Raw genomic sequence first — 25,772 nt, 5'->3', positions numbered from 1 at the left:
TGATTGCACTGTGTTGTTTGGGCTCGATAATAACAACATAAGTAACCTCCCAGGGGTGTAAATAACAAGTAGATTAAAACCAATGATATGCACATATGTACAAAATAGCCTGGTTTTTGCCCTGGCTTGTTAGTGTAGGACACAGGGGCATGGTGGCACCCACCCATACACCCACACATACACAAACACATGCATGCACACACGTGTGCAGACATCCACACGCATACACACACAGTCGTGGTACACACGTACACTATCTCTCTCTCATGGCCGCATAAACAACACAACTACATTGTAAATTATGAAGGATGTGGACTTGGCTTCACATCAGAGAAAGGGTACCTCAGTGCCTGTGCCTGTGTTAATTAGTTTAGCTTGTTTGCTTTTTAATTTATTTATTTGTTGCAGTAAGAATTTGACTGCGTCTTAAATTCCCCCTATGGGCCTTGGTAAAAAGTAGTGCACTATGTAGGGAATAGGGTGCAATTTGGGACTTTGAGTTAATCATCTATTCACACTGATAGTGGGAGATAAAACTTGCGGTGGGATGAGGGTGGCTAGTGGTACAGCTGCTGCTTACCTTAAATTATTCATTGAGATTGCAGACCCTGAGTGGCATACCATGCATTTCAAAGGTACTCCATCACATTGTTTATCAGCTCAGGGTACACGTATGTGTATTGGCATTTGATGCTTTATCACGCTCTCTCTCTCTCACTCTCATTCTTGCTCATTCTCTCTTACTCTCTTTTTCTCTGTACTCAGAATCAAACACCCCTGTGATATATTAACTCTCTCCATTTCCCTCAACTGAATTAAAATGCTATATCACTTTCAAAAGGCAGGGGATTGTGGAAGAGCTATATTGATATGCATCCAAGATGAAGCACATAATGAAAAGACATGACGGAGTGCTGCCTGCCTGGACTAACTGCCTGAGCGCACGCGCTCAATTTCACTGCAGTCCGGTTGGCCAAGTCACCCAGGCAGACGAGAGAGCAATGGAGATGTAGTTGGAGAACCCCCCCCCCTCTGAGAGGGTGATTCACAAGTTATGGCCTTTCTCTCCTTCATTCCACTGTCATTGAAATGATATTAGATAGGGCTGATCGCTTGAGACATCAAACATCACAGTGGAGCTGGACTGATCAGGACAACCTAGGTTAGACTCGGGTGCCTCCTCTCTACAGAGCTGCTTTTCTCCCTGCAGTCACATGGAGTTCATTCTGTGCCTTCCAGGAGTCCTACCTTAAATATACAAGCAGCATATCAAATTGGGATAATATTTTAGTTTACACCTGCAAAGAATAAGAATATTTGCCACAGCATAGTTTTTTCATTATAAATCTGATTATTTCACATGGAAGCTAAAAAGGCTAGCTAACTTGCTATGTTTTTAGCCAAGCTGCTCGTTACTAGTAGCAAGGGAAGGCGAATCTACCTTGTTTTCACCAAATAAAAAATAAAACAATTCAAATCTTTGCTATTGTCCCCTTGTGAATGGGACTGTGACCGGCGAGGATGTCATGTTACCAAAAAGTGTCCGCTACTCCAAAAATCCCACTCACACATGTAGATCAACTGAGTGAAGCTCGATGTCCTCACCTGAGCAGACATCTAGTTAGTATAATGAAAAATCCCCATCAAATGCTGTTTATTAAAGCGAGAGTTATGTTTTTTTTTGTTGCATGGGCTGCGTCTCAATCTACCGCATCCGCCGATGACGGCCTTCCACGTCTGCGGTGGAATGTTGCAAAAATCTATCTTCTCACGAAAACCTATTTAGCGTCGGAACCGTTTGGGCTATACACTAATATGACCCCTCCATTGAAAAGTGAGACTGACCAAGTATGTGTTGGTTGTTTTTCTCTAGGATGCCCACAAGCCTCATCTGAAGGTAGTTTAGTTTCTTTCTTATATCACTAAGATATAGGACAGACAGTTCAAAACAAACTTCCTTTTGATAAATGTTTTGTCTATCTGTGTTGCCATGTATGAATGTGTGATTCAATAGTGGACCCCCTCGAAAGGCATAAACTTTAACTCCCCCATCCTCAATTCCACTGCTGCTTTAGTCAAATGCTGCTTCTCACTGTGAGTAAGGGCACTCTCTTTTCTCCCTTATCCTTTTCCCCTCTGCTTCCTTTTCATTTCTTTCTCTTTTTTTCTCTCTCCCTTGCCCTCTCTTTCTTCATCGCAAACTTGAGAATGGCAGCCAATCAGAAGCAGAGTCCCCTTTGCTTCAGCCTCCCTGACATCCACAGCGAGAAGTGGTGCAGCGAGAGAGAAAGAGGGTGAGGGAGGGAGAGTCAGAAAGAGAGAGAGAGAGCGATAGATGGACAAAGAGAAGGAGAGAGGGAAAGAGAAAAAAGAGAGAGAGACAGGAAGAGAGAGGATAGAAAGTGGGTGGGGGAAGAAGATCAAATGTGAGGCAGGAGGTGGAGCAAGAGAGGGAGGTAGAGGGAGAAGAGCATAGAGAGAGACAGAGGAAGCAGGCAGTAGGCTCACACAAACACTGACACACACACTAGCGCTCACAGTACTGTTCAGTCTTGGATGTAAGTGCAGCCAAGAAGAGATAGAATAAGTGCCACCGCTAAGCACTGCTACGCGAGGAGTGAGGAGACAGTACCATGACACTCAGAAACACAGATGGACAATACTACTAGCTGTGAATAACAAAGGTAAGGTTCTGTTTTTTTGTTTTCTATTCTCTGTTTTGTAGGATTTTTTTATATCAAATCTCTGGTGTTATATCAAATCTCTCATTTCCATCTCTGCAGTCTTAGGAAACTTCAAAATAAAAAGTGCCTGATGAAGGGCAGTAGCTACACGTAGGATATTAATTTGACAGGAAATGTGAATTATTATTTGAATTATGATTAATGGACATTTTTGTAGGGGTTCATACATGGGTTGATACATTTTTTTGGAACAGAAAATCAAGCCTGAAATTTCAAAGTGAAAATTACAAAGTGGAAATTACTTTAGAAGCATTTTTTAAACCTCAAATACACTACAGGTTTTACATTTCCTATCAAAATCTGTAAATGCATTCAGATACTTTCTTAAACAAAATAGGATGAACACAGTGCTCATGAATGCAGAGACTTTTTATAAAAACAAACTAGGACTGGCACAGTGCTCGTACAGTGGAATTATGGATGTTGAAGGGCAGCAGCTACATACAGGTAACTGCCAAAATAAAAGAAACACCAACACAACGTGTCTTAATAGGGCGTTGGGCCACCACAAGCCACCAGAACAGCTTCAATGCTTCTCGCTTTGCCATAGATTCTAGAAGTTTCTGGAACTCTATTGGAGGTGTGCAACAACATTCTTCCACAATAATCATTTGGTGTTTTGTTGATGGAAAACACTGTCCAGAATCTCCCATAAGTGTTTAATTGGGTTGAGATCTGGTGACTGACTGACATGTGTGTGCGCACATACACACACACTTTAAACCCCCATGCTCCTTTGAGACACCTATTGAGATCTCTTCTTCTAACCATGGTAGCCAAAACAATGGGCAACTGGTAATTTTTATACATGACCCTAAGCATGATGGGATGTTAATTACTTAATTAACTCTGGAACCACACGTGTGAAAGCACGTACTTCAATATACTTTGAATTATACCTATCCCTCATTTACTCAAGTTTCATTATTTTCGGCAGTTACCTGTAAATTTAGAGACTTCCTAAACAAAATAGGACTAGTATTGTGCTAGCTCATAGGACAGATTTACAGATTCCTCCAGTGTATCACTCTGATTAAATGTTTCATGACCGGCCTCACATGCTTCCAATAAGCTAAATCATATTCAGACTTTTATGTCAGCTACAAGAGTGATTTGTGTGTGTGTGGTAGCAATGGCAAAACCTTACATGTAGTTAAGTGTGAGCAGGTTTGATGGTGAGGCACTGCACTACTGCTCCTATCTCAGCTCAGATGCATGGAAGGGTGAAAGAGTTCATTGTGGGGTTTTGAGCAATGCAATAAGAGGGGCAATGAGTATGTTAGGATGTTTATGTTCTATATACCCTACAGCACAGAACTAATCTCTCTGTCCCTCTCTCTCTCTCTCCATCCCCATGTCTCTGTCTCTATCTTTCTCTCCATCTCTGCATCCCTCTGTCTCTTTCTCTCTCTCATCTTTCTTCCTCTCCCTATCTGCTGTTGTGTGCTATGGGGCTTGGTAGAGACTGCCTTGTAGTCACACGTGATTTATAAGGGTGCAGTTTGTACTGGGTCATTTGGGTAATGCCATTATTGTTTAACACAAATTAACCACTAACATTTTCATGAATTATTATTGTCAGATATGTACTGGCCTTTCAGCGTTCGAATGAATAATAGCAAAACCCTGTATCCCTCCCACACAGACACTGCATGGTTCTCTCTCTCTCTCTCTCTCCCAAATACTCAATCAAAGCTTTCAACAGGCTCAAATTGAAACATGACAGACCGAACTCTAAATGAACATGTTGGATATATATAGGAAAATCTGGAAAAAAAATCACATGCTGATCAGAAGGGTTGTCATTGTTATAAAATGCTTGGATCAGGCAACAAAGTACATTTTGTGTAGTGGGGCTCATCTAAAACACATAATACAAAATATAATCAATGAACTGACATGGACAGCAAAATAAATTGTGAATGAAATTGTAAGCTTTCCGTTCAGTTTTAGTGCATCAAAATCACACCACTAACTCTAAGTGACAATTTATGCAATCGGAAGGATTTTGTCTGTTCATGGCCTCACACATTGTATAGTTGACCTCCTTTTGGACCAGTTTTCAAGGTACAAAGTGAAGACAGCATTTCAAATCTGCATTTCAAAATTGCAGCAGGTTCTGTAAAGAGTTGTCAAGCCTTGCCAGAGACTGCAGCAGGGAGCCAGGATGCTTGCGATGTTGGAAAGGTCTAGGGCTCCACCAAGTGGACACGTTTTTCAGGTCTGCCGCTTTTTCACAGCTGCATCACCACCCCTACTGTAGTAGCACTTAGGCTCTGTGGTGGTCTGTCAATTGTGTAGTCTGTCAGTGTGCAATCAGTAGCTAAAGCCACTCAGTCTGTCAATCACAAAACAGGCATTTATAGTCCTTGACCTCATTGCACCACAACTGCCTTAATCTCAAGTGCACAGTTTTGTTAAAAGAAGAACCACAAATTGTTTTTGGCAAATACGTATTCAAACCATCGCTCCGTCTTGTTAAGATAGGTCTATCCACAGGGACATCACATGAACCAAATATAGCCCATGATGTATTTGGTCATATTTTGGTGGAATGTAACATAAATAAGACATTCTCAAACTGTGGGACATGCACCACTGGTTGTCTGTAAAAGTTTGCTGATTGCAGAGCAAGATTTGTGTGTGCGACTGAAGTTTGATTATTGTAGAAGAGTATGTGGGCATCAGTGGCCTAATATATATATATATATATACAGTCGGGAGAACAAGTATTTGATACACTGCCGATTTTGCAGGTTTTCCTACTTACAAAGCATGTAGAGGTCTGTAATTTTTATCATATAGGTACACTTCAACTGTGAGAGATGGAATCTAAAACAAAAATCCAGAAAATCACATTGCATGATTTTTAAGTAATTCATTTGCATTTTAATGCATGACATAAGTATTTGATACATCAGAAAAGCAGATCTTAATATTTGGTAAAGGAACCTTTGTTTGCAATTACAGAGATCATACGTTTCCTGTAGTTCTTGACCAGGTTTGCACACACTGCAGCAGGGATTTTGGCCCACTAATCCATACAGACCTTCTCCAGATCCTTCTGGTTTCGGGGCTTGAGATGCTTCTTACGGAGCCACTCCTTAGTTACCCTGGCTGAGTGTTTTGGGTCGTTGTCATGCTGGAAGACCCAGCCACGGCCCATCTTCAATGCTCTTACTGAGGAAAGGAGGTTGTTGGCCAAGATCTCGCAATACATGGCCCCATCCATCCTCCCCTCAATTAGGTGCAGTCGTCCTGTCCCCTTTGCAGAAAAGCATCCCCAAAGAATGATGTTTCCACCTCCATGCCTCACGGTTGGGATGGTGTTCTTGGGGTTGTACTCATCCTTCTTCTTCCTCCAAACACGGCGAGTGGAGTATAGACCAAAAAGCTCTATTTTTATCTCATCAGACCACATGATCTTCTCCCATTCCTCCTCTGGATCATCCAGATGGTCAATGGCAAATTTCAGCCGGACCTGGACATGCGCTGGCTTGAGCAGGGGGACCTTGCGTGCGCTGCAGGATTTTAATCCATGACGGCGTAGTGTGTTACTAATGGTTTTCTTTGAGACTGTGGTCCCAGCTCTCTTCAGGTCATTGACCAGGTCCTGCCGTGTAGTTCTGGGCTGATCCCTCACCTTCCTCATGATCATTGATGCCCCACGAGGTGAGATCTTGCATGGATCCCCAGACCGAGTGTGATTGACCATCATATTGATCTTCTCACTAAGCTGCTTGCCTATTGTCCTGTAGCCCACCCCAGCCTTGTGCAGGTCTACAATTGGCCATTGTGGAGAGTTTGGAGTCTGTTTGATTGAGTGTGTGGACAGGTGTCTTTTATACAGGTAACGAGTTCAAACAGGTGCAGTTAATACAGGTGGAGTGGAGAACAGGAGGGCTTCTTAAAGAAAAACGAACAGGTCTGTGAGAGCCGGAATTCTTACTGGTTGGTAGGTGATCAAATAATTATGTCATGCAATAAAATGCCAATTAATTACTTAAAAATCATACAATGTGATTTTCTGGATGTTTGTTTTAGATTCAGTCTCTCACAGTTGAAGTGTACCTATGATAAACATTACAGACCTCTACATGCTTTGTAAGTAGGAAAACCTGCAAAATCGGCAGTGTATCAAATACTTGTTCTCCCCACTGTGTGTATATATATGTATATATATATATATATATATATATATATATAAACACTCCATTATAAGGGATGCTTAGGGAGCAATCTGCAGTGTATTGCTAAATGGAATGGTCTTAGCTGGTCTCAGGGTGGTTATTTATTCCATATTAAGGCTGAGTCTAAACACTACCAACTTATTCAACACTGTGTGTGTTCTTAAAAGTCATATTCAAAGGACAGATAAATGGTTGATAACCATATAAGCCTTCATAGAAATAGTGTTTATTCCACTAGCTTTTGCCAGAATGGACAACCATGAATTGCCAAATGCTCTACTCAAAGACTGAACTTTTAAGAGCATATTTAATGATTTGTTGTTTCATGCATCTCTGTCTGTTTGCATGCCAAGCCTCTCAAGCTTCCTACCACCTAATATAATCATAAACAAAAATGTTAATATACCGTAGGCATTTAATTGACGAATCAAATCAAGATGATTCAGTGAGAGGAGTTATAGCATCTGGTCAAGAAATCGAGTCAGTACGCTCTGCTCAGGGTGTGGAGGAATTTTAAAAAGACACACTGGCCTAATGCTTAATAGACATGGTGCATCAAAGATTAATATCCAGAATGCTATTAAAACTCAAGGACAGCCTTGAATGATAATTAGAAAATGCAATCACAGGAATCAGACCAAATTAATTGCCAGCCAATGTTTCCCGATTTCCGGGGTTCTGTGCCTGCCATGCCGCCTGTCATACTCATGGCAAAGCCTGTGCACGTAGTGAAGTGATAACAGCACATCATCATCAGCTTATGGCTTACTGGCACCCCACGACATCCCCCAATCAGCGTGGCTTCATTCTGTATCTTCTATCTGGTGGTAGGGAGAGCGACACCTACAGTTGATATCACATTTTCTTGGTTCATACAGTACATGTTGTTAAGCGTACTGTATGTTTTGTGAAAATGATTACTTTGTCCTCATGTAGTGCAAATTTGTATTAAATTTGTGATTGTTTTATGTTCTTGTACTTTAATAAGGTTAAATATCCGGGAAACTGCTAGACCGAGGTCTTGCTGACTGAAAATGAACTTTAATGGTTTAGTTACACTTTATGTTTTGAAGGCTTGACCTTGGATGACAGCTGAGACCATACCAGTATTCCCAATCACAACTGTCTCTCTCTGTTGCTGTCCTAACCTTTTAAGATTTGGATATAAGCCATAACCTGCCTGTTTGAGAGTCACTGAATGAATAATGTTTTATTTTGAGATCTCATTAGCTGAATTATTTGATTTGCATTCATGGGATAACATGCATTTACATCTGGCGGTGCTTCAATTTCATCAATGGAACCCTACTAATTTGGCTACAAGCAAGGTCCTTTGTTTGTTCATTTTTTTATTGATTGTTGAACAAAAGCAGAGACATGATCAAATATGGTCATTGCTTGTTCAAGGCCCCTCGTGAGTTACACAATGAATGCTTGTCAGGATTGCGCTGGTACTATGGCCTTTCCACCAGCTTCACACTAAATGGGCTCTTTTAATAAAAGGAGGACAAGATTTATTAGGATTAACTTTCCAAAGTCCATAAATTATGCATGCATCCGCAAATTACCTATCATGGCTGGCCCTGGTGGAGATTCTGCTTCATCTAGGCACTACAGACTGGTTATCTGACAACGTCACAAAGACGATGTGTGTGCTTCGAGGGGGCAGAGGTCTGTATTTTTCATGATTCTGGGTGGCCAGACAGCTAACAACAATGACAAGAAGCTGCCATGTGGGGATTCGCAGGTGGCTCATTGTCTCTTGTTATGATATCATGTCTTTCTTGTTTTGAGGTGTTTTGACTCTTGTCACGTCTATGATTATACAGTATGGCTAAAATTAACAATGTGCTTGAAAGACAACAAGTGCTCATTGTGCAAATGTATTTATTATTTCAATAAAGATTTGGAGAGGAAATATAGTTTACATGTTGTCAACAATCCTTTGATTCTAAGCCAACCCAGCCTCTTTGCTACACGGTTGCACACTCATCGGTTTTGTTGCTAAACAACCCACTGTCTACATAGTCTACATGCCATGGAGTCAATAATACAATGGCTACCTTTAGAAGCCAAGGTTTGGCTGCCAGCAAGCCCAGTAGATATAGCTTTGTCAGTGGTCAGTCACCATGTATCAATTAACAGGAAGATGGCTAGCTTAAGTTGAACTTGAACCAGGCTAGGAAAACTGTGGTTGAGTTAGCTAGCTAGCTAGCTAAGTAGCTAGCAAGCTAGCTAACTTCCTTCAATTTCATTCTAGCCTGGCGGTATTATAATTCACTTTGTCAATATCTATTGTTTCATTTCACAACTGGCTAGCAAAATAAAACTAATGATGAAAACAGAAAATAGCGGTTACTAAACTGTATTACTTACTACTACTCTATTACTATTCAAATCTGCAAAAACAATCGATCAATGTATTACATTTTAATGTTTTATTGTAAGGGAAATTAAAATAGGCTTGCCTATTGCAAAAGGCCTGTTGCAGTAGGCCTTTGTAGAATAATACAAAACATATCCTTGACTGTAATCAAAAACGAATTACTCTTGTAATTCATCCTTTACTATTGTTTATGCACTATTTACCAAGCATTGGTACTTATGTTTATATCAGGAATCAAGGTAAGACCCAAGTGCAGACTTTGTGAAAAAGGGAGACTGTGGAAAAATAGGAACAGAGACAATTGCTGGTTGACTTGAACAAAAAAGATGAACTGGCCCAGACAGACAGAAAACACAGGTATAAATACCCAAAGGATAAGTGGGGAAGATGGGCGAGACAAGCACAGGACAGGTGGAACAGATCAGGGCGTGACAGTTTATGGCAAATAATTTGACCTGAACACCTTGTGGGTAAATATTATTCTGGACTGCATTATTTACCGGACTGTATTACTCTAGTACCAATCAAATCTACAAATCAAATTGATCAAATCTGCTACAAGTTTGGCTACCAGCAAGTTTATGCTAGTTTAAGCTAATCCTAGGTAAAATGTATGACTTTGAGATGCCGATTGGAGCTATAATTCCTTTACTAAAAGCTCTATTCAATCTGTATCGCTGAAGCATTACAGATTGCACTATAGACATTTAAAGGTCATTTCTGATTGGGCCAACATATGCAGTGTTTACCTTGAAAGCAGTCTCTGCCAATGCGGGAGCATTGCCTTTAGCCGAACTTAAATTTCGTAATGCTGGACAAATGCAAAATGGATTTTATATAGCCCAAGATAATTAATGAATGCATTTAAGGAAGTTTCTAATTCCATATAATTCATAATTGTCCCCCACGATGAATTTGGGCAGGGAACTGAGGATCTGTCTCCATCTGTCTGTCCGTTCGTACATTAGTCACACGCAATATTTCAGATGGCACTGGCCCGATTTTGACTAAGTTTGGGTGAATGATGAGGCTTGCTATAGAGATCTGGCATTTACAAAATTACACTGATTGGGCCAAGGTGGGAGCTATAGTAATTAACAAAAATGTGTTAGTCACACGCAATCTCAATTGACCCAAGGGGTGGGGGGGTGACGTGTTTATGTTGCCTGTTTTTTCTCTAGGAAGATTAAACAGTAGCAATGTATAACACTGGCAACACTAAAGAGCTTTGAAACCAATTATCTCTTGATACAGATAAAATATCTTAATATGAGCCAGTTTGCTAGAGCAGGAAAATTATCCTGCAACAACGAATGTGAATTATTATGTGGATTATAATTATTGTACATGTTTGGATTGGAAATTGGAAATTACAAACTTCAGAAGTCTTTATAAAGCCTCAAATGCACTACACATGTTTTATTTCATGCAAAAGTTATCCTGCAATGGGTGATCAAATTAAGATTCTACATCTGTATTAGACACAATCAGACAATATGACCATTGGGGGGATATTGAAACCCAATATGACTGCCTCAAGTCAATATCCTGCTTGTGTTATCTCTCTAATTTATCCATGTTCTTCTTCTTCACAGGGATCAATAAGGGATCAAAGGGAAGAAGACTACAATGCCTGATTTGGTTACATTTCATTCCAGCGTGCATCCTACCAGAAGCCCATTACCATAACTCATTAGTCATACAGAACTATTTCCCCGTGTGATTGGATACCATGATAACCAATCACTTCCTGGGTCTACTGATGCTCTCCATCCTGCAGCCAATCAATGCCCTGCCTGTGGCACCTGGAAATACTGTGAATCTCTTGGGAACATCGCAGGAGAAGGATGATGGAAGGATACTCCAGCGCTACAAACGAGGATGGATGTGGAATCAATTCTTTCTTCTGGAGGAGTACACAGGGAATGACAACCAGTATGTTGGCAAGGTAAGGGTTTTGTGCACCATTTTTATGGGACATTCTTTGTATGCTGCCTTGAGGTGGTCGATTATGTCAAAATAATTATGTACACTCAGTCAAAAGGACTGTTCCTGTTGTACTTGACATAACTTTCAATAGTTTCAGAAAATGTATCCATAAATATGTTAGGCCAATGATCATAGGTGAAGGGAATGGGCATCTATATCCTAGCAACAGGCAACTAATTCCAGCCATCTTCCCTCATTCACACAACAATTCAAAAACAACAAAGTTGGTTATAAATGAGTAAAAAAATTAGGAATCGTCACTCAAATTAGCGATTTAACATGACACATGGAGGAGGAATAGATGTTCCATAATCGACAGACAACTTTACCAAATCAAGTCATGAGGCAGACATAACGGCTAGACAAAATAACTGACCCAGTCCCTCACATCGCCAAGGGCCTGAGAGCCTCCACTGTCATGATGACACAGCTCTTCAACTGACAGAGGCTTGTGTTAGCCAGTCAGGGACCAGATAAGAACGCATAAAAGTGGAAATATTTCTCAGAGCTATAACCCCCCACTTTAGATCAAAGGAGTGACGTGTCAAGCCACCAGTGTTAGTGCTAACACAGAGACAGCTAGTCGCAGTGTTAGAGACAATGTTACAGTTATCATCCTGAGGGAGGGGAACGAGGTGACTGTCGACAGCCAATTTTCTCAGAGGAAGCTGGCTTTCATCACCTGCCTCATCCTCAGGAGTAAACAAGTGTCACGGTACAGGGTGGAGTATGAGGATATGACTAGCAGTTTGGCAGATAGCATCATCCTGACGGGTTGGAGACAGGGGAACAACAAGAAGACAAAGATGGAGAGAAGAGGGAAGAAGGGAAAGTGGGTAATGGAGAGAAAAATAACGAATCAATCAAGTCAGGCCAATGAAATTTCACTTCACTTCACGATGATCTTTGGCTGGCACACTGGCAAGTTTCTTTGCATGACAACAATCACATGTGCTGGCTCTTGACTCACTCAGTGTCCAAAATCATACACAATTAAACTGTCAGAATGACAAGAGGTCTCAATGAATAAAGTTGGTGAAAAAACAAAGCCCACATGCTGGCTTTACTGGGGAAGCGAATAGTGATCACGCCCTCTAATTCCATCAGCTTCACTCTGGAGTTGGTGTCTGTGATGAAAATGTGGTGAAAAGCCAGGAATGATGGACAGGCACTTAAAGGCCCAGGACCAAGCCATATTTCAGTGCACTGTGGGAGGGTTTATTTATTTCACATCCAATCAAGTCCCTCATCCACCAACCCTCTCCCTAAACACACATACAGCTACAGTATCTTCCTCCTCTCCACTGGCGTTGCAGAAACCCCCTCAGCCCCCACAAGGAGGGGGGACCCACCAACACTGTCTAAATTGTAATATAATTTTGTATAAAATAACTTTGACAGTAACCCTCCTTTTAAATGTCCATATGTAGCAAGCAAACTGTTTGTTTTGTCCAATATACATGGGTACAATATAGTTTAATGCATCCAATTAGCCAATTTCTCAGCTGCGCCAACGGCAGACCGCTTAGCCTCCTCACATAATTGGCTATCAAGTTTTTTTTTAAAGTTAGGTGAATAAGGTCGGAGAGTGAGTTCATTGTTAAAACCTCTCTGGGATAGGTGGGACAGTCGCGTCCCATTTGGCCAATTGCCGGGGAAAATGCATTAAATCACACACGTAAGGTACCAAATTAAAGCTACACTCGTTGTGAATCCAGCCAACATGTCCGATTTCAAAAAGGTTTTTCTGCGAAAGCATAAGATGCTATTATCTGATGATAGCACAACAGTAAACAAAGAGAGAGTAGCATATTTCAACCCTGCAGGCACCACACAAAACACAGAAATAAAATATAAATCATGCCTTACCTTTGAAGAGCTTCTTTTGTTGGCACTCCAATATGTCCCATAAACATCACAAATGGTCCTTTTCTTCGATTAATTCTGTCAATATATATCCAAAATGTCCATGTATTTGGCGCGTTTGATCCAGAAAAAAACAGTTTCCAATTTGCGCAACGTCACTACAAAATATCTCAAACGTTACAGTGCCTTGCGAAAGTATTCGGCCCCCTTGAACTTTGCGACCTTTTGCCACATTTCAGGCTTCAAACATAAAGATATAAAACTGTATTTTTTTGTGAAGAATCAACAACAAGTGGGACACAATCATGAAGTGGAACGACATTTATTGGATATTTCAAACTTTTTTAACAAATGAAAAACAGAAAATTTGGGCGTGCAAAATTATTCAGCCCCCTTAAGTTAATACTTTGTAGCGCCACCTTTTGCTGTGAATACAGCCGTAAGTCGCTTGGGGTATGTCTCTATCAGTTTTGCACATCGAGAGACTGACATTTTTTCCCATTCCTCCTTGCAAAACAGCTCGAGCTCAGTGAGGTTGGATGGAGAGCATTTGTGAACAGCAGTTTTCAGTTCTTTCCACAGATTCTCGATTGGATTCAGGTCTGGACTTTGACTTGGCCATTCTAACACCTGGATATGTTTATTTTTGAACCATTCCATTGTAGATTTTGCTTTATGTTTTGGATCATTGTCTTGTTGGAAGACAAATCTCCGTCCCAGTCTCAGGTCTTTTGCAGACTCCATCAGGTTTTCTTCCAGAATGGTCCTGTATTTGGCTCCATCCATCTTCACATCCATTTTAACCATCTTCCCTGTCCCTGCTGAAGAAAAGCAGGCCCAAACCAGGATGCTGCCACCACCATGTTTGACAGTGGGGATGATGTGTTCAGGGTGATGAGCTGTGTTGCTTTTACGCCAAACATAACGTTTTGCATTGTTGCCAAAAAGTTCAATTTTGGTTTCATCTGACCAGAGCACCTTCTTCCACATGTTTGGTGTGTCTCCCAGGTGGCTTGTGGCAAACTTTAAACGACACTTTTTATGGATATCTTTAAGAAATGGCTTTCTTCTTGCCACTCTTCCATAAAGGCCAGATTTGTGCAATATACGACTGATTGTTGTCCTATGGACAGAGTCTCCCACCTCAGCTGTAGATCTCTGCAGTTCATCCAGGGTGATCATGGGCCTCTTGGCTGCATCTCTGATCAGTCTTCTCCTTGTATGAGCTGAAAGTTTAGAGGGACGGCCAGGTCTTGGTAGATTTGCAGTGGTCTGATACTCCTTCCATTTCAATATTATCGCTTGCACAGTGCTCCTTGGGATGTTTAAAGCTTGGGAAATCTTTTTGTATCCAAATCCGGCTTTAAACTTCTTCACAACAGTATCTCGGACCTGCCTGGTGTGTTCCTTGTTCTTCATGATGCTCTCTGCGCTTTTAACGGACCTCTGAGACTATCACAGTGCAGGTGCATTTATACAGAGACTTGATTACACACAGGTGGATTGTATTTATCATCATTAGTCATTTAGGTCAACATTGGATCATTCAGAGATCCTCACTGAACTTCTGGAGAGAGTTTGCTGCACTGAAAGTAAAGGGGCTGAATAATTTTGCACGCCCAATTTTTCAGTTTTTGATTTGTTAAAAGAGTTTGAAATATCCAATAAATGTCGTTCCACTTCATGATTGTGTCCCACTTGTTGTTGATTCTTCACAAAAAAATACAGTTTTATATCTTTATGTTTTAAGCCTGAAATGTGGCAAAAGGTTGCAAAGGTCAAGGGTGCCGAATACTTTCGCAAGGCACTGTACCTGTAAACTTTGCCAAAACATTTCAAACTACTTTTGTAATACAACGTTAGGTATTTTTAAACGTTATTAATCGATCAAATTGTAGACGGGACAATCTGTGTTCAATACAGGAAGAAAATAAACTCATGCTACTTTTCTAGTCATGCGCCTTCTCAAAAAGTACACTTCAAATGGCAAAAATTCAAGATGGCAGTACTTCTTCATTACACAAAGGAATAACCTCAACCAATTTCCAAAGACTGGTGACATACAGTGAGAAGCGGTAGGAACTGCAAACAAGTGCCTTAGAAATCTGGTTTCCCAATGAAATTGAATAGACAGTGACCTTTTGCCTGCTACATAAGTTCTGTTATACTCACAGACATGATTCAAACAGTTTTAGAAACTTCAGAGTGTTTTCTATCCAAATCTACTAATAATATGCATATCTTATATTCTTGGCATGAGTTGCAGGAAGTTGAAATTGGGCACGCTATTTATCCAAAAGGGAAAATGCTTCCCCCTATCCCAAAGAGGTTTTAAAGATGGACAGACAAAAGGCAAGACCAAGTGGTGCATGAAAATGCAGCAAAAATACTTCATCTGATCAAGCTAGTGCCCATTACAGAAGATATCCACATCAGCAAATCTACCACCTCGTCCTCGACTGTCAAAACACCATTGCAGGTAGAAGCTAGTAGGCCTACTTATGTAGCAGCTACCACCAACAACCTCCCATTCCTGACAGAGACATCACTGCCCAGGACTGGCAATGACAGTGGCCTTGCTCCTCTTCTTCTTTACTCCCCTCGAGAATAGTGACAGTTCCTCTAGTGAGAGTGTCGGCCCTCTTTCTCCTGCTTCTTCTCTCCCAGAAAACTAAGACCCAGCGGCACTCATGAGAGCGACCCCACTTCTGTGAACACTGGTAAGCCTATGAGTAATTAGACGGAAAAACCTGTGGAGTCTGAGTTCCAATGTGTAATATAAATAGGCTACCAGCTAAATACTGTATATAGCTATAGATAGGCTAGTAAGTTAGACTGCATTGTCTGCATAATGAAGAGACACCAGTGTTCCTCTCAGTTGAGTTTGTCTATCAGCCGATGTAAAATCTTTAAATGTGGGAAGATAAATAATGATGTGATTGTTTCGGTTTGTTGAGAACTCGTTTCTTCAGATTTCATGGTACTATTGTGATTTACCAGAACAATATTGGTACATTTTAGGAGCAGGTTTACCGAAACACTGGATCAATCTGGTATCTTATCATGGTGTAGACAGTCTCAATACACAACTCAGACGTTTAGGGCTCATCATAGATGTACATCATATAAAATATTGTGCTGGATTGATTTAAACTGTTCATGATGCTGAAATGGCTTCTCTTTTAGGTGAACTTTACAGTGTGAATGGCCCAAATTCACAAAGTGTCTCAGGGTAGTGCTAATCTAAGATCAGTTATTAATGATTACATGAACATGGATGCCCTGATCCTAAATCAGCACTCCTACTCTGCAAAACTTTATGAAAATTGGCCCAGGTGTGTATTTGTCAGAAAACTCCACTGCATGTGCCTCTTGGAGTTGTTAATTCACTATCACCTGATCTTCAGCGAGCTATTTCAGACTGCCACTAGCAGACTGCCAATGAGTGAGAGTATTTAACCTCTCTAGGGTAGGGCGCAGCATTCGGAATTTTGGATGAAAAGCATGCCTAAATTTAACGGCCTGCTACTCGGGCCCAGAAGATATGATATGCATATAACTGGTAAACTGTTAAAATAGTGTCTGTGAGTATAACAGAACTGATTTAGCAGGTGAAAACCTGAGAAAAAGTTTTTTTTTTTTTTTTTTTAATGCCATTACAGTATCCATTGACTTAAGACTCCATTTGCAGTTCCTATGCCTTCCACTAAATGTAAACAGTCTTTAGAAATTGTTTCAGGCTTGTATTCTTATAAATGAGGGAGTAAGACCAGTCTGAACGAGTGGACCCTAACGTGTCGCAGAGCTTTTTCAGGCGCATGTCCATTTCTTGTTTATCTTTTATATTGACGACGTTATTGTCCGGTTGAAATATTATAGATCATTTAGGCTAAAAACAACCTGAGGATTGAATACAAACATCGTTTGACATGTTTCTATGAACTTTACGGATTTTTTGTCTGATTGTTTTGACTGAGTTTGAGCCTGTGGATTACGGAATAAAACGTTTTTGGATATAAAGAGACTTCATCGAACAAAAGGAACATTTATTGAGTAAATGATTGTCTTCTGATTGCCACCATATGAAGATCATCAAAGGTAAGGGATTAATGTTATCTCTATTTCTGAGTTTTGTAACGCTTCTGCTTGGCTGGTTACTGTTTGTAATAATTTGTCAACTGGGCTATGTTCTGGGCTAGGTATGTTCTGGGCTAGGTATGCTTTCGCCGTAAAACATTTTATAAATATGACACTGTGGTTGGTTTAACAAGAAGTTAATCTTTAAACCTATGTCAAATATTTTTTATTTTCTGAATTTTTATAATGTGCATTTCTGTAATTGAATATGGCGCTCTGCAACCTGACAAAATGTTGGCCAGATGTGACGCTAGCGTCCCACGTACCCTAGAGAGGTTAACAAGCCAAGCCCTCGTCAAGGGAGGCCTACTTTTTCAGTATGAAGTGTGAACACTTGCAATGTAATCAGATGGCTTTTGTGTCTGGAGTTTATTTCTGTTGGACCAGAAAACCAGTCCGTATCTGGTGTGACCACCATTTACCTCATGCAACTTGACCTCTCCTTCGCATAGAGTTGATCAGGCTGTTGATTGTGGCCTGTGGAATGTTGTCCAACTCCTCTTCAATGGATGTGCGAAGTTGCTGGATTTTGCCGGGAACTGGAACACGCTTTCATACAGATCGGTCCAGAGAATTCCAAACAAGCTCAATGGGTGACATGTCTGTATGAGTGAGTATGCAGCCTATGAACGAACTGAGACATTTTCAGCGTCCAGGAATTGTGTACAGATCCTTGCGACATGGGGCTGTGCATGCTAAAACATGAGGTGAAAGCTGCGGATGAATGACACGACAATGGGCATCAGGATCTTGACACGGTATCTCTGTGCATTCAAATTGCCATCGATGAAATGCAATTGTGTTTATTTGCCTGTAGCTTATGCCTGCCCATACCATAACCCCACTGCCACCATGGGCACTTGTTTACAACGCTGACATCAGAAAACCAATCACACGACGGTACAGTTGAAACCGGGATTAATACTTGAAGAGAACACTTATCCAGTGTGTCAGTGGCCATCGAAGATTATCATTTACCCACTGAAGCCGAACTGCAATCAGGTGAAGACCCTGGTGAGTACGACGAGCACACAGATGAGCTTCCCTGAGATGGATTCGTACAGTTTGTGTAGGAATTCTACGGTTGTGCAAACCCACGGTTTCATCAGCTGTCTGGGTGGCTTGTCTCAGACCATCCCACAAGGGAAGAAGCTGGATGTGGAGGTCCTGGGCTGGCGTGGTTACACGTGTTCTGAGGTTGTGAGGCCGGTTGGACAAACTGCTAAATTCTCTAAAACAATGTTAGAGGTGGCTTATGGTAGAAAAATCAACATTAAATTCTTTTCTGGATATTCTTGCAGTCAGCATGACAATTGTACACTCCCTTAAAACTTGAGACATCTGTGGCATTGTGTTGTGTTACAAAACTGCACATTTTAGAGTGACATTTTATTGTCCCTGGCACAAGGTGTACCTGTGTAAAGATCATGCGGTTTAATCAGTTTCTTGATATGCCACACCTGTCATGTGGATGGATTATCTTGGCAAATGAGAAATGCTCATTAACAGGTAAGCAATTTTGAGCATAACATTTGAAAGAAATTAACTTTGTGTGTATGGGACATTTCTGGGATCTTTTATTTCAGCTCATGAAAAATGCTTTTATTTCAGCTCATGCGTTTATATTTTTGTTCAGCATAGATTAATGACTAAGGGCTTTCCAGCACTCCAGCTGGAGTGGAAAATATTTGGGGTATCTCAGATTGTTCTGGCAATTCTGACATAGTAACTTCATTTGGAGAAAGGATGTTTAATATGTTTTTTTTTAATGAAAAACATGATCAAATGTGCCTTTTTTACTTATACATGCCTCCTTAACTTTTAAGAAGGCCCACATATTAATTGAAATGCATTCCAGGTGACTACCTCATAAAGCTGGTTTAGAGAATGCCAAGCGTGTGCAAAGTTGTCATCAAGGCAAAGGGTGGCTACATTGAAGAATCTCAAATATAACATTTTGATTTGCTTCATACTTCATACTTTTTTGGTTACTACATGATTCCATGTGTTATTTCATAGTTTTCATGTCATCACTATTATTCTCCAATGTAGAACATGGTAAAAATAAAGAAAAACCCAAACTTTTGACTGGAACTGTATGTTGAGGTGGGTGATGTTTGGATGAGTAAACAATCCATGGAAAAATAGTGCATTGGAATGTCGTTCTTTCTAATATAAGCAAGTGACTGTTGCGTATTATGAACCTGTTTATTATCACAGATGTTCAAACCAACATCAGTGGAGAGAGAAAGAGAGAGAGAAAGAGAAAGAGAAAGAGAGAGAGAGAGAGAGAGAGAGAGAGAGGGAGAGAGAGAGAGAGAGAGAGAGAGAGAGAGAGAGAGAGAGAGAGAGAGAGAGAGAGAGAGAGAGAGAGAGAGAGAGAGAGCATAATTATTCTGTATCCTTTCGGGGCTCTTTTTTCCTATCTCCCCTCTGCAGCACTAAGCAATGCTCACTACAGACCTGACAAGAATTGCCAATGATTTTGCTACATTACTGGCTATTCCTCTGTGCTTGTGCAAGGGGATTTAAGTCATCAACATGCTCCTCTGTCAAAGGCTCATTTTGTGCAACAAGAACTTTAGAAAAGAGAACCACCAAGCCTTACTTATAATACTGCATGTTACCTTGTTACTTGTGCTCACCTTGAATCCTAAAGAATGCATTGCTATTGAATTATAACTATTCTATGTTGGTACCAAACTCATTAAACAATACTTCATTTCTGAAGGACAAGATCGTAGAAACTGCAGTCTTTCTATATACAAATCAAATCAAATTGTATTTGTCACATACACATGGTTAGCAGATGTTAATGTGAGTGTAGCGAAATGCTTGTGCTTCTAGTTCCAACAATGCAGTAATAACCAACGAGTGATCTAACCTAACAATTCCACAACTACTACTTATACACACAAGTGTAAAAGGTATAAAGAATATGTACATAAAGATATATGAATGAGTACAGTATATACAGTATAGTATATACATATGAGTTGAGTAAAGTAGGGTATATAAACATAAAGTGGCATAGTTTAAAGTAGCTAGTGATACATGTATTACATAAAGATGGCAAGATGCAGTAGATGATATAGAGTACAGTATATACATATACATATGAGATGAGTAATGCAGGGTATTATATTATATTAAGTGGCATTGTTTAAAGTGGCTAGTGATACATTGTTATATAAATTCCCTTCAATTTCCATTATTAAAGTGGCTAGAGGCCCGTCAGGAAGTCCAGTACCCAGTTGCACAGGGCGGGGTCGAGACCCAGGGTCTCGAGCTTGATGACGAGATTGGAGGTTACTATGGTGTTAAATGCTGAGCTGTAGTCGATGAACAGCATTCTCACATAGGTATTCCTCTTGTCCAGATGGGTTAGGGCAGTGTGCAGTGTGGTTGCGATTGCATCGTCTGTGGACCTATTGGGGCGGTAAGCAAATTGAAGTGGGTCTAGGGTGTCAGGTAGGGTGGAGGTGATATGGTCCTTGACTAGTCTCTCAAAGCACTTCATGATAACGGAAGTGAGTGCTACGGGGTGGTAGTCATTTAGCTCATTTACCTTAGCTTTCTTGGGAACAGGAACAATGGTGGCCCTCTTGAAGCATGTGGGAACAGCAGACTGGGATAAGGATTGATTGAATATGTCCGTAAACACACCAGCCAGCTGGTCTGCGCATGCTCTGAGGATGCGGTTGGGGATGCCGTCTGGGCCTGCAGTGGCTGCAGTGAAGGAGAGTCCACAGGTTTTGATAGAGGGCCGTGTCAGTGGCACTGTATTTAGTCTGTCTGGGAGCAAGACATCCTGGTAGGCGACGGGGCTGGTTTTCTTTTTGTAGTCCGTGATTGACTGTAGACCCTGCCACATACATCTTGTGTCTGAGCCGTTGAATTGCAACTCTACTTTGTCTCTATGCTGTCGCTTAGCTTGTTTGACTGCCTTGCTTTCATTTTTGCGCGAATGCTGCCATCAATCCACGGTTTCTGGTTTGGGAATGATTTAATCGTTGCTGTGGGTATAACATCGTCAATGTACTTTCTAATGAACTCGCTCACCGAATCAGCGTATTCGTCAATGTGTGACTTTTTGACATGAATAAACCATTTTCTGAAATCTTTTTTTAGATGGAAAATGTTGTGTGGATTGTTTTGATATAGAAATTATGCAAAACAGTTATTTATGGCTTTTTAAGTGTGGATTGTTTTGATATAGAACTTATGCAAAACAGTTATTTATGGCTTGCCAATGCAAGTCATATACGTTTATGTTACTTACAGTGCCTTGCGAAAGTATTCGGCTCCCTTGAACTTTGCGACCTTTTGCCACATTTCAGGCTTCAAACATAAAGATATAAAACTCTATTTTTTTGTGAAGATTCAACAACAAGTGGGACACAATCATGAAGTGGAACGACATTTATTGGATATTTCAAACTTTTTTAACAAGTGAAAAACTGAAAAAATGGGCGTGCAAAATTATTCAGCCCCCTTAAGTTAATACTTTGTAGCGCCACCTTTTGCTGCGAATACAGCTGTAAGTCGCTTGGGGTATGTCTCTATCAGTTTTGCACATCGAGAGACTGACATTTTTTCCCATTCCTCCTTGCAAAACAGCTCGAGCTCAGTGAGGTTGGATGGAGAGCATTTGTGAACAGCAGTTTTCAGTTCTTTCCACAGATTCTCGATTGGATTCAGGTCTGGACTTTGACTTGGCCATTCTAACACCTGGATATGTTTATTTTTGAACCATTCCATTGTAGATTTTGCTTTATGTTTTGGATCATTGTCTTGTTGGAAGACAAATCTCCGTCCCAGTCTCAGGTCTTTTGCAGACTCCATCAGGTTTTCTTCCAGAATGGTCCTGTATTTGGCTCCATCCATCTTCACATCCATTTTAACCATCTTCCCTGTCCCTGCTGAAGAAAAGCAGGCCCAAACCAGGATGCTGCCACCACCATGTTTGACAGTGGGGATGATGTGTTCAGGGTGATGAGCTGTGTTGCTTTTACGCCAAACATAACGTTTTGCATTGTTGCCAAAAAGTTCAATTTTGGTTTCATCTGACCAGAGCACCTTCTTCCACATGTTTGGTGTGTCTCCCAGGTGGCTTGTGGCAAACTTTAAACGACACTTTTTATGGATGTCTTTAAGAAATGGCTTTCTTCTTGCCACTCTTCCATAAAGGCCAGATTTGTGCAATATACGACTGATTGTTGTCCTATGGACAGAGTCTCCCACCTCAGCTGTAGATCTCTGCAGTTCATCCAGGGTGATCATGGGCCTCTTGGCTGCATCTCTGATCAGTCTTCTCCTTGTATGAGCTGAAAGTTTAGAGGGACGGCCAGGTCTTGGTAGATTTGCAGTGGTCTGATACTCCTTCCATTTCAATATTATCGCTTGCACAGTGCTCCTTGGGATGTTTAAAGCTTGGGAAATCTTTTTGTATCCAAATCCGGCTTTAAACCTCTTCACAACAGTATCTCGGACCTGCCTGGTGTGTTCCTTGTTCTTCATGATGCTCTCTGCGCTTTTAACGGACCTCTGAGACTATCACAGTGCAGGTGCATTTATACGGAGACTTGATTACACACAGGTGGATTGTATTTATCATCATTAGTCATTTAGGTCAACATTGGATCATTCAGAGATCCTCACTGAACTTCTGGAGAGAGTTTGCTGCAGGTATTTTTAAACGTTATTAAACGATCAAATTGTAGACGGGACAATCTGTGTTCAATACAGGAAGACAATAAACTCATGCTACTTTTCTAGTCATGCGCCTTCTCAAAAAGGGGGCCGAATACTTTCGCAAGGCACTGTATTTTACTCATGGATCCATGGATCGAATCTATACCACTACATGAATTCATAATACTGCCTGAATCACTGCATGAATTGACACCATACTGTTTCATGAATGGATTGTGTAATACTGCATGAATCACCTCTATATTACCTACAAATACTGCATGAATCAACTCCATACTGATGCATGAATTGACTCAATAATACTGCATGAATCCATACAGCACAGGGGTCTCAACTAACCTGTACCCTCAACTAACCTGTACCAAATTGACTTGGTACCAGTACCCCCTGTATATTGCTTCATTATTGTTATTTTCTTGTGTTACTTTATTTTCTTAAAACTGCATTGTTGGTTTAAGACCTTGTAAGTAAGCATTTCAGCGCATGTGACAAATACAATTTTATTTGATTATATTGTTTACCCCATACTAGTGTGCCAGCATGCCAAATATCCATACGGCTTGTGAATTTGTCCATAAGCGGACCTCCAATAATTACCTTTTAGTGTTTACCGTTGGAGCATGTTGTGTATTTTCTGCCTTTTTTAATTCAATAATTGCAAGCCTTTGTACAGTACATCCCTTAGGCCTGCGTTGTCTGAGGATTGTCAAACTCCAATTAGCTGGCAGACCTGACAGTATGCCTCCACAGTATGGAGTTCCCTCTTCACCTCCCTTTGATGGTCTCCTCTTTGTTTTCTTCCTGTCAGTTCTCTCTTTATGGGATTAACGACTGAGTCTGAGAAGCATAGGCTATGTCCCAAATGGTACCCTATTCCCTCTATAGTGCAGTGCTTTTGACCAGGGCCTATAGGAAACAGGGTACCATTTGGGACACAGCCATACTGCAGGAATCATCAGAGGAATGTTCAGTGTGAACGGAAACGACACAGTGTATAAATTAGTAATATGAATGCATTTTAGGAGCAGCTACAGAGGTAGGATGTTAATTTGAGCCAGTTTGATAAATCAAGAAAACAATCTTGCAGCAACAGGAAGTATAATTTACTATGTAGATTATAGTTTCAGATTTGTTTGTTGTTTGCTGTTGTTGATAATTTTTTTGTTAGTGCAAATCAAGTCTCACATTTTAAAGTCTAACTAATAAAAGAATTCCCAGCAACAAAAAGTGATAAAATTAAGATTCTACATCTGTGCTGTACATTTTATGTTGAAATTATTATATTGACTTCATCATATTCTTAAATGTTCAGTAATGAACATCATGAGTAATACTATTCACAGACTGTAGCTGGGTCGTTCCAACAATTCTGTACCTTTTGAAAAATGTAACTTTGTCAAGAAAAACATTGATTTCACCTCACATTCTGTCATAAAGAGCTCATGTTCAACAGTTTTTTCCAGATTTAGAGGTTAAAGAAAATGACTATAGTAAGTGCCTATGAAGTGCTAATTAAAGTGACAGGGTTGACAGTAACAGGGTTGACATTTTCATCTTAAAATAGCCACAAATCCCATTCTGACAGGATGAATGCAAAGGGTGCTGTGTGCAATAGGGAGTGGCAGTTGAATGCAAGCTTTACAATTTAATTTAATTGTCTATCTATTGGTAACAGGGTTGACATGTTATGTTCTACCCGCTCAGTTTTACACCACAAAACACTGGATACTTGCCAAAAAGAGAAGAACCAACTCTCCTGCTTTTACACTATGATTTAGATGTACACTATATCTATTTAAAAATATATATAATTTGGATAGTTTCAACATAAAACGAGAGTTCATTCAAGTAACAGGGTTGACCTTAAAATGAGGGACAGATGTAAATGAATGACTGCATGAATTAAATAATCTTAATTTCTGAAGATTATTTAATTCATGCAGTCATTCATTTACATTTACAAGCAACAAAATAACTACATGATGGTGAAAAGGACCAAATCACCCTCTAGAGGCCTCATGGGTGGAATGTTATTAAAATGGTTCTTTATTTCATAATTATTATTGTTATTCTTAAAAAAAAAAATGTTTTTATCCCATCCCCACATCCCTTCTGTGATGTACATCAAGTGTCATATTGGGAAGAAAACTCAGAATGGAATACATTTCATTTCTATATCTGACATGGTAGAGGTGTCTTCTTTTTTAAAATCCATAACCATGTGTGTGAGGTGTATACCTTTGTTTTAGAGTAGATTTGTTTAAAACTACCAAGAAACACTCTGTGACTCTGATTTAGCCCGCAGCAGTAAAAGGTTTTAAGTGGGTTCAAATCTTCCTAGAAGTTACAGATGTGTACTGAAGGAAAATTATGAATTTTGGCACTGAAGCAAGTCTTTATTCACATTACAATAAGAGGTGTTGAATTCTTCACGTGGTCTATATTAAAGGGCAATTACATGAATATTTCATGCCATTAAAATTCAATATTGGTGCACAATTTCTACTTACAATATCTTTAGGGAACGACCCAGCTGTATTCATAGTCAGCATCCCAAATGGCACCTTATTCCCTATATAGTGCATTACTATTGACCAGGGCCAAGCATCAAATATGGAATAGGGTGCCATTCGAGACAAAACTATAGTTGGGTCACAGTGTGCATCCTTCTCACTTTCTTCCCCAAGTTGCACTGTTGTTGAGCCCAGTTTTCAGATTGCAGAAAATACAGTGGCTTGCGAAAGT

At 40.3% G+C, this 25,772-nt stretch overlaps 1 protein-coding gene across 1 annotated transcript in view; it reads left to right on the top strand.

Annotated features, from left to right (window-relative positions):
* The first annotated feature begins 2,280 nt into the window (after window positions 1-2,280).
* Window positions 2,281-25,772, top strand: part of LOC109899534 (cadherin-10) — a 54,344-nt gene continuing 30,852 nt past the window's right edge. Inside the window, exons 1-2 of the mRNA XM_020494856.2 lie at window positions 2,281-2,684; window positions 10,916-11,268. Coding sequence (XP_020350445.1) covers window positions 11,053-11,268 — 216 coding nt within the window. The 5' untranslated portion in view covers window positions 2,281-2,684; window positions 10,916-11,052. The remainder of the gene's footprint in view (window positions 2,685-10,915; window positions 11,269-25,772) is intronic.

This window comes from Oncorhynchus kisutch, linkage group LG11, assembly GCF_002021735.2.
Source record: "Oncorhynchus kisutch isolate 150728-3 linkage group LG11, Okis_V2, whole genome shotgun sequence".
In the NCBI taxonomy this organism is placed as follows: domain Eukaryota; kingdom Metazoa; phylum Chordata; class Actinopteri; order Salmoniformes; family Salmonidae; genus Oncorhynchus; species Oncorhynchus kisutch.
Note: the sequence above shows the minus strand (reverse complement) of the source record. Positions and strands in the feature narration are given on the sequence as shown.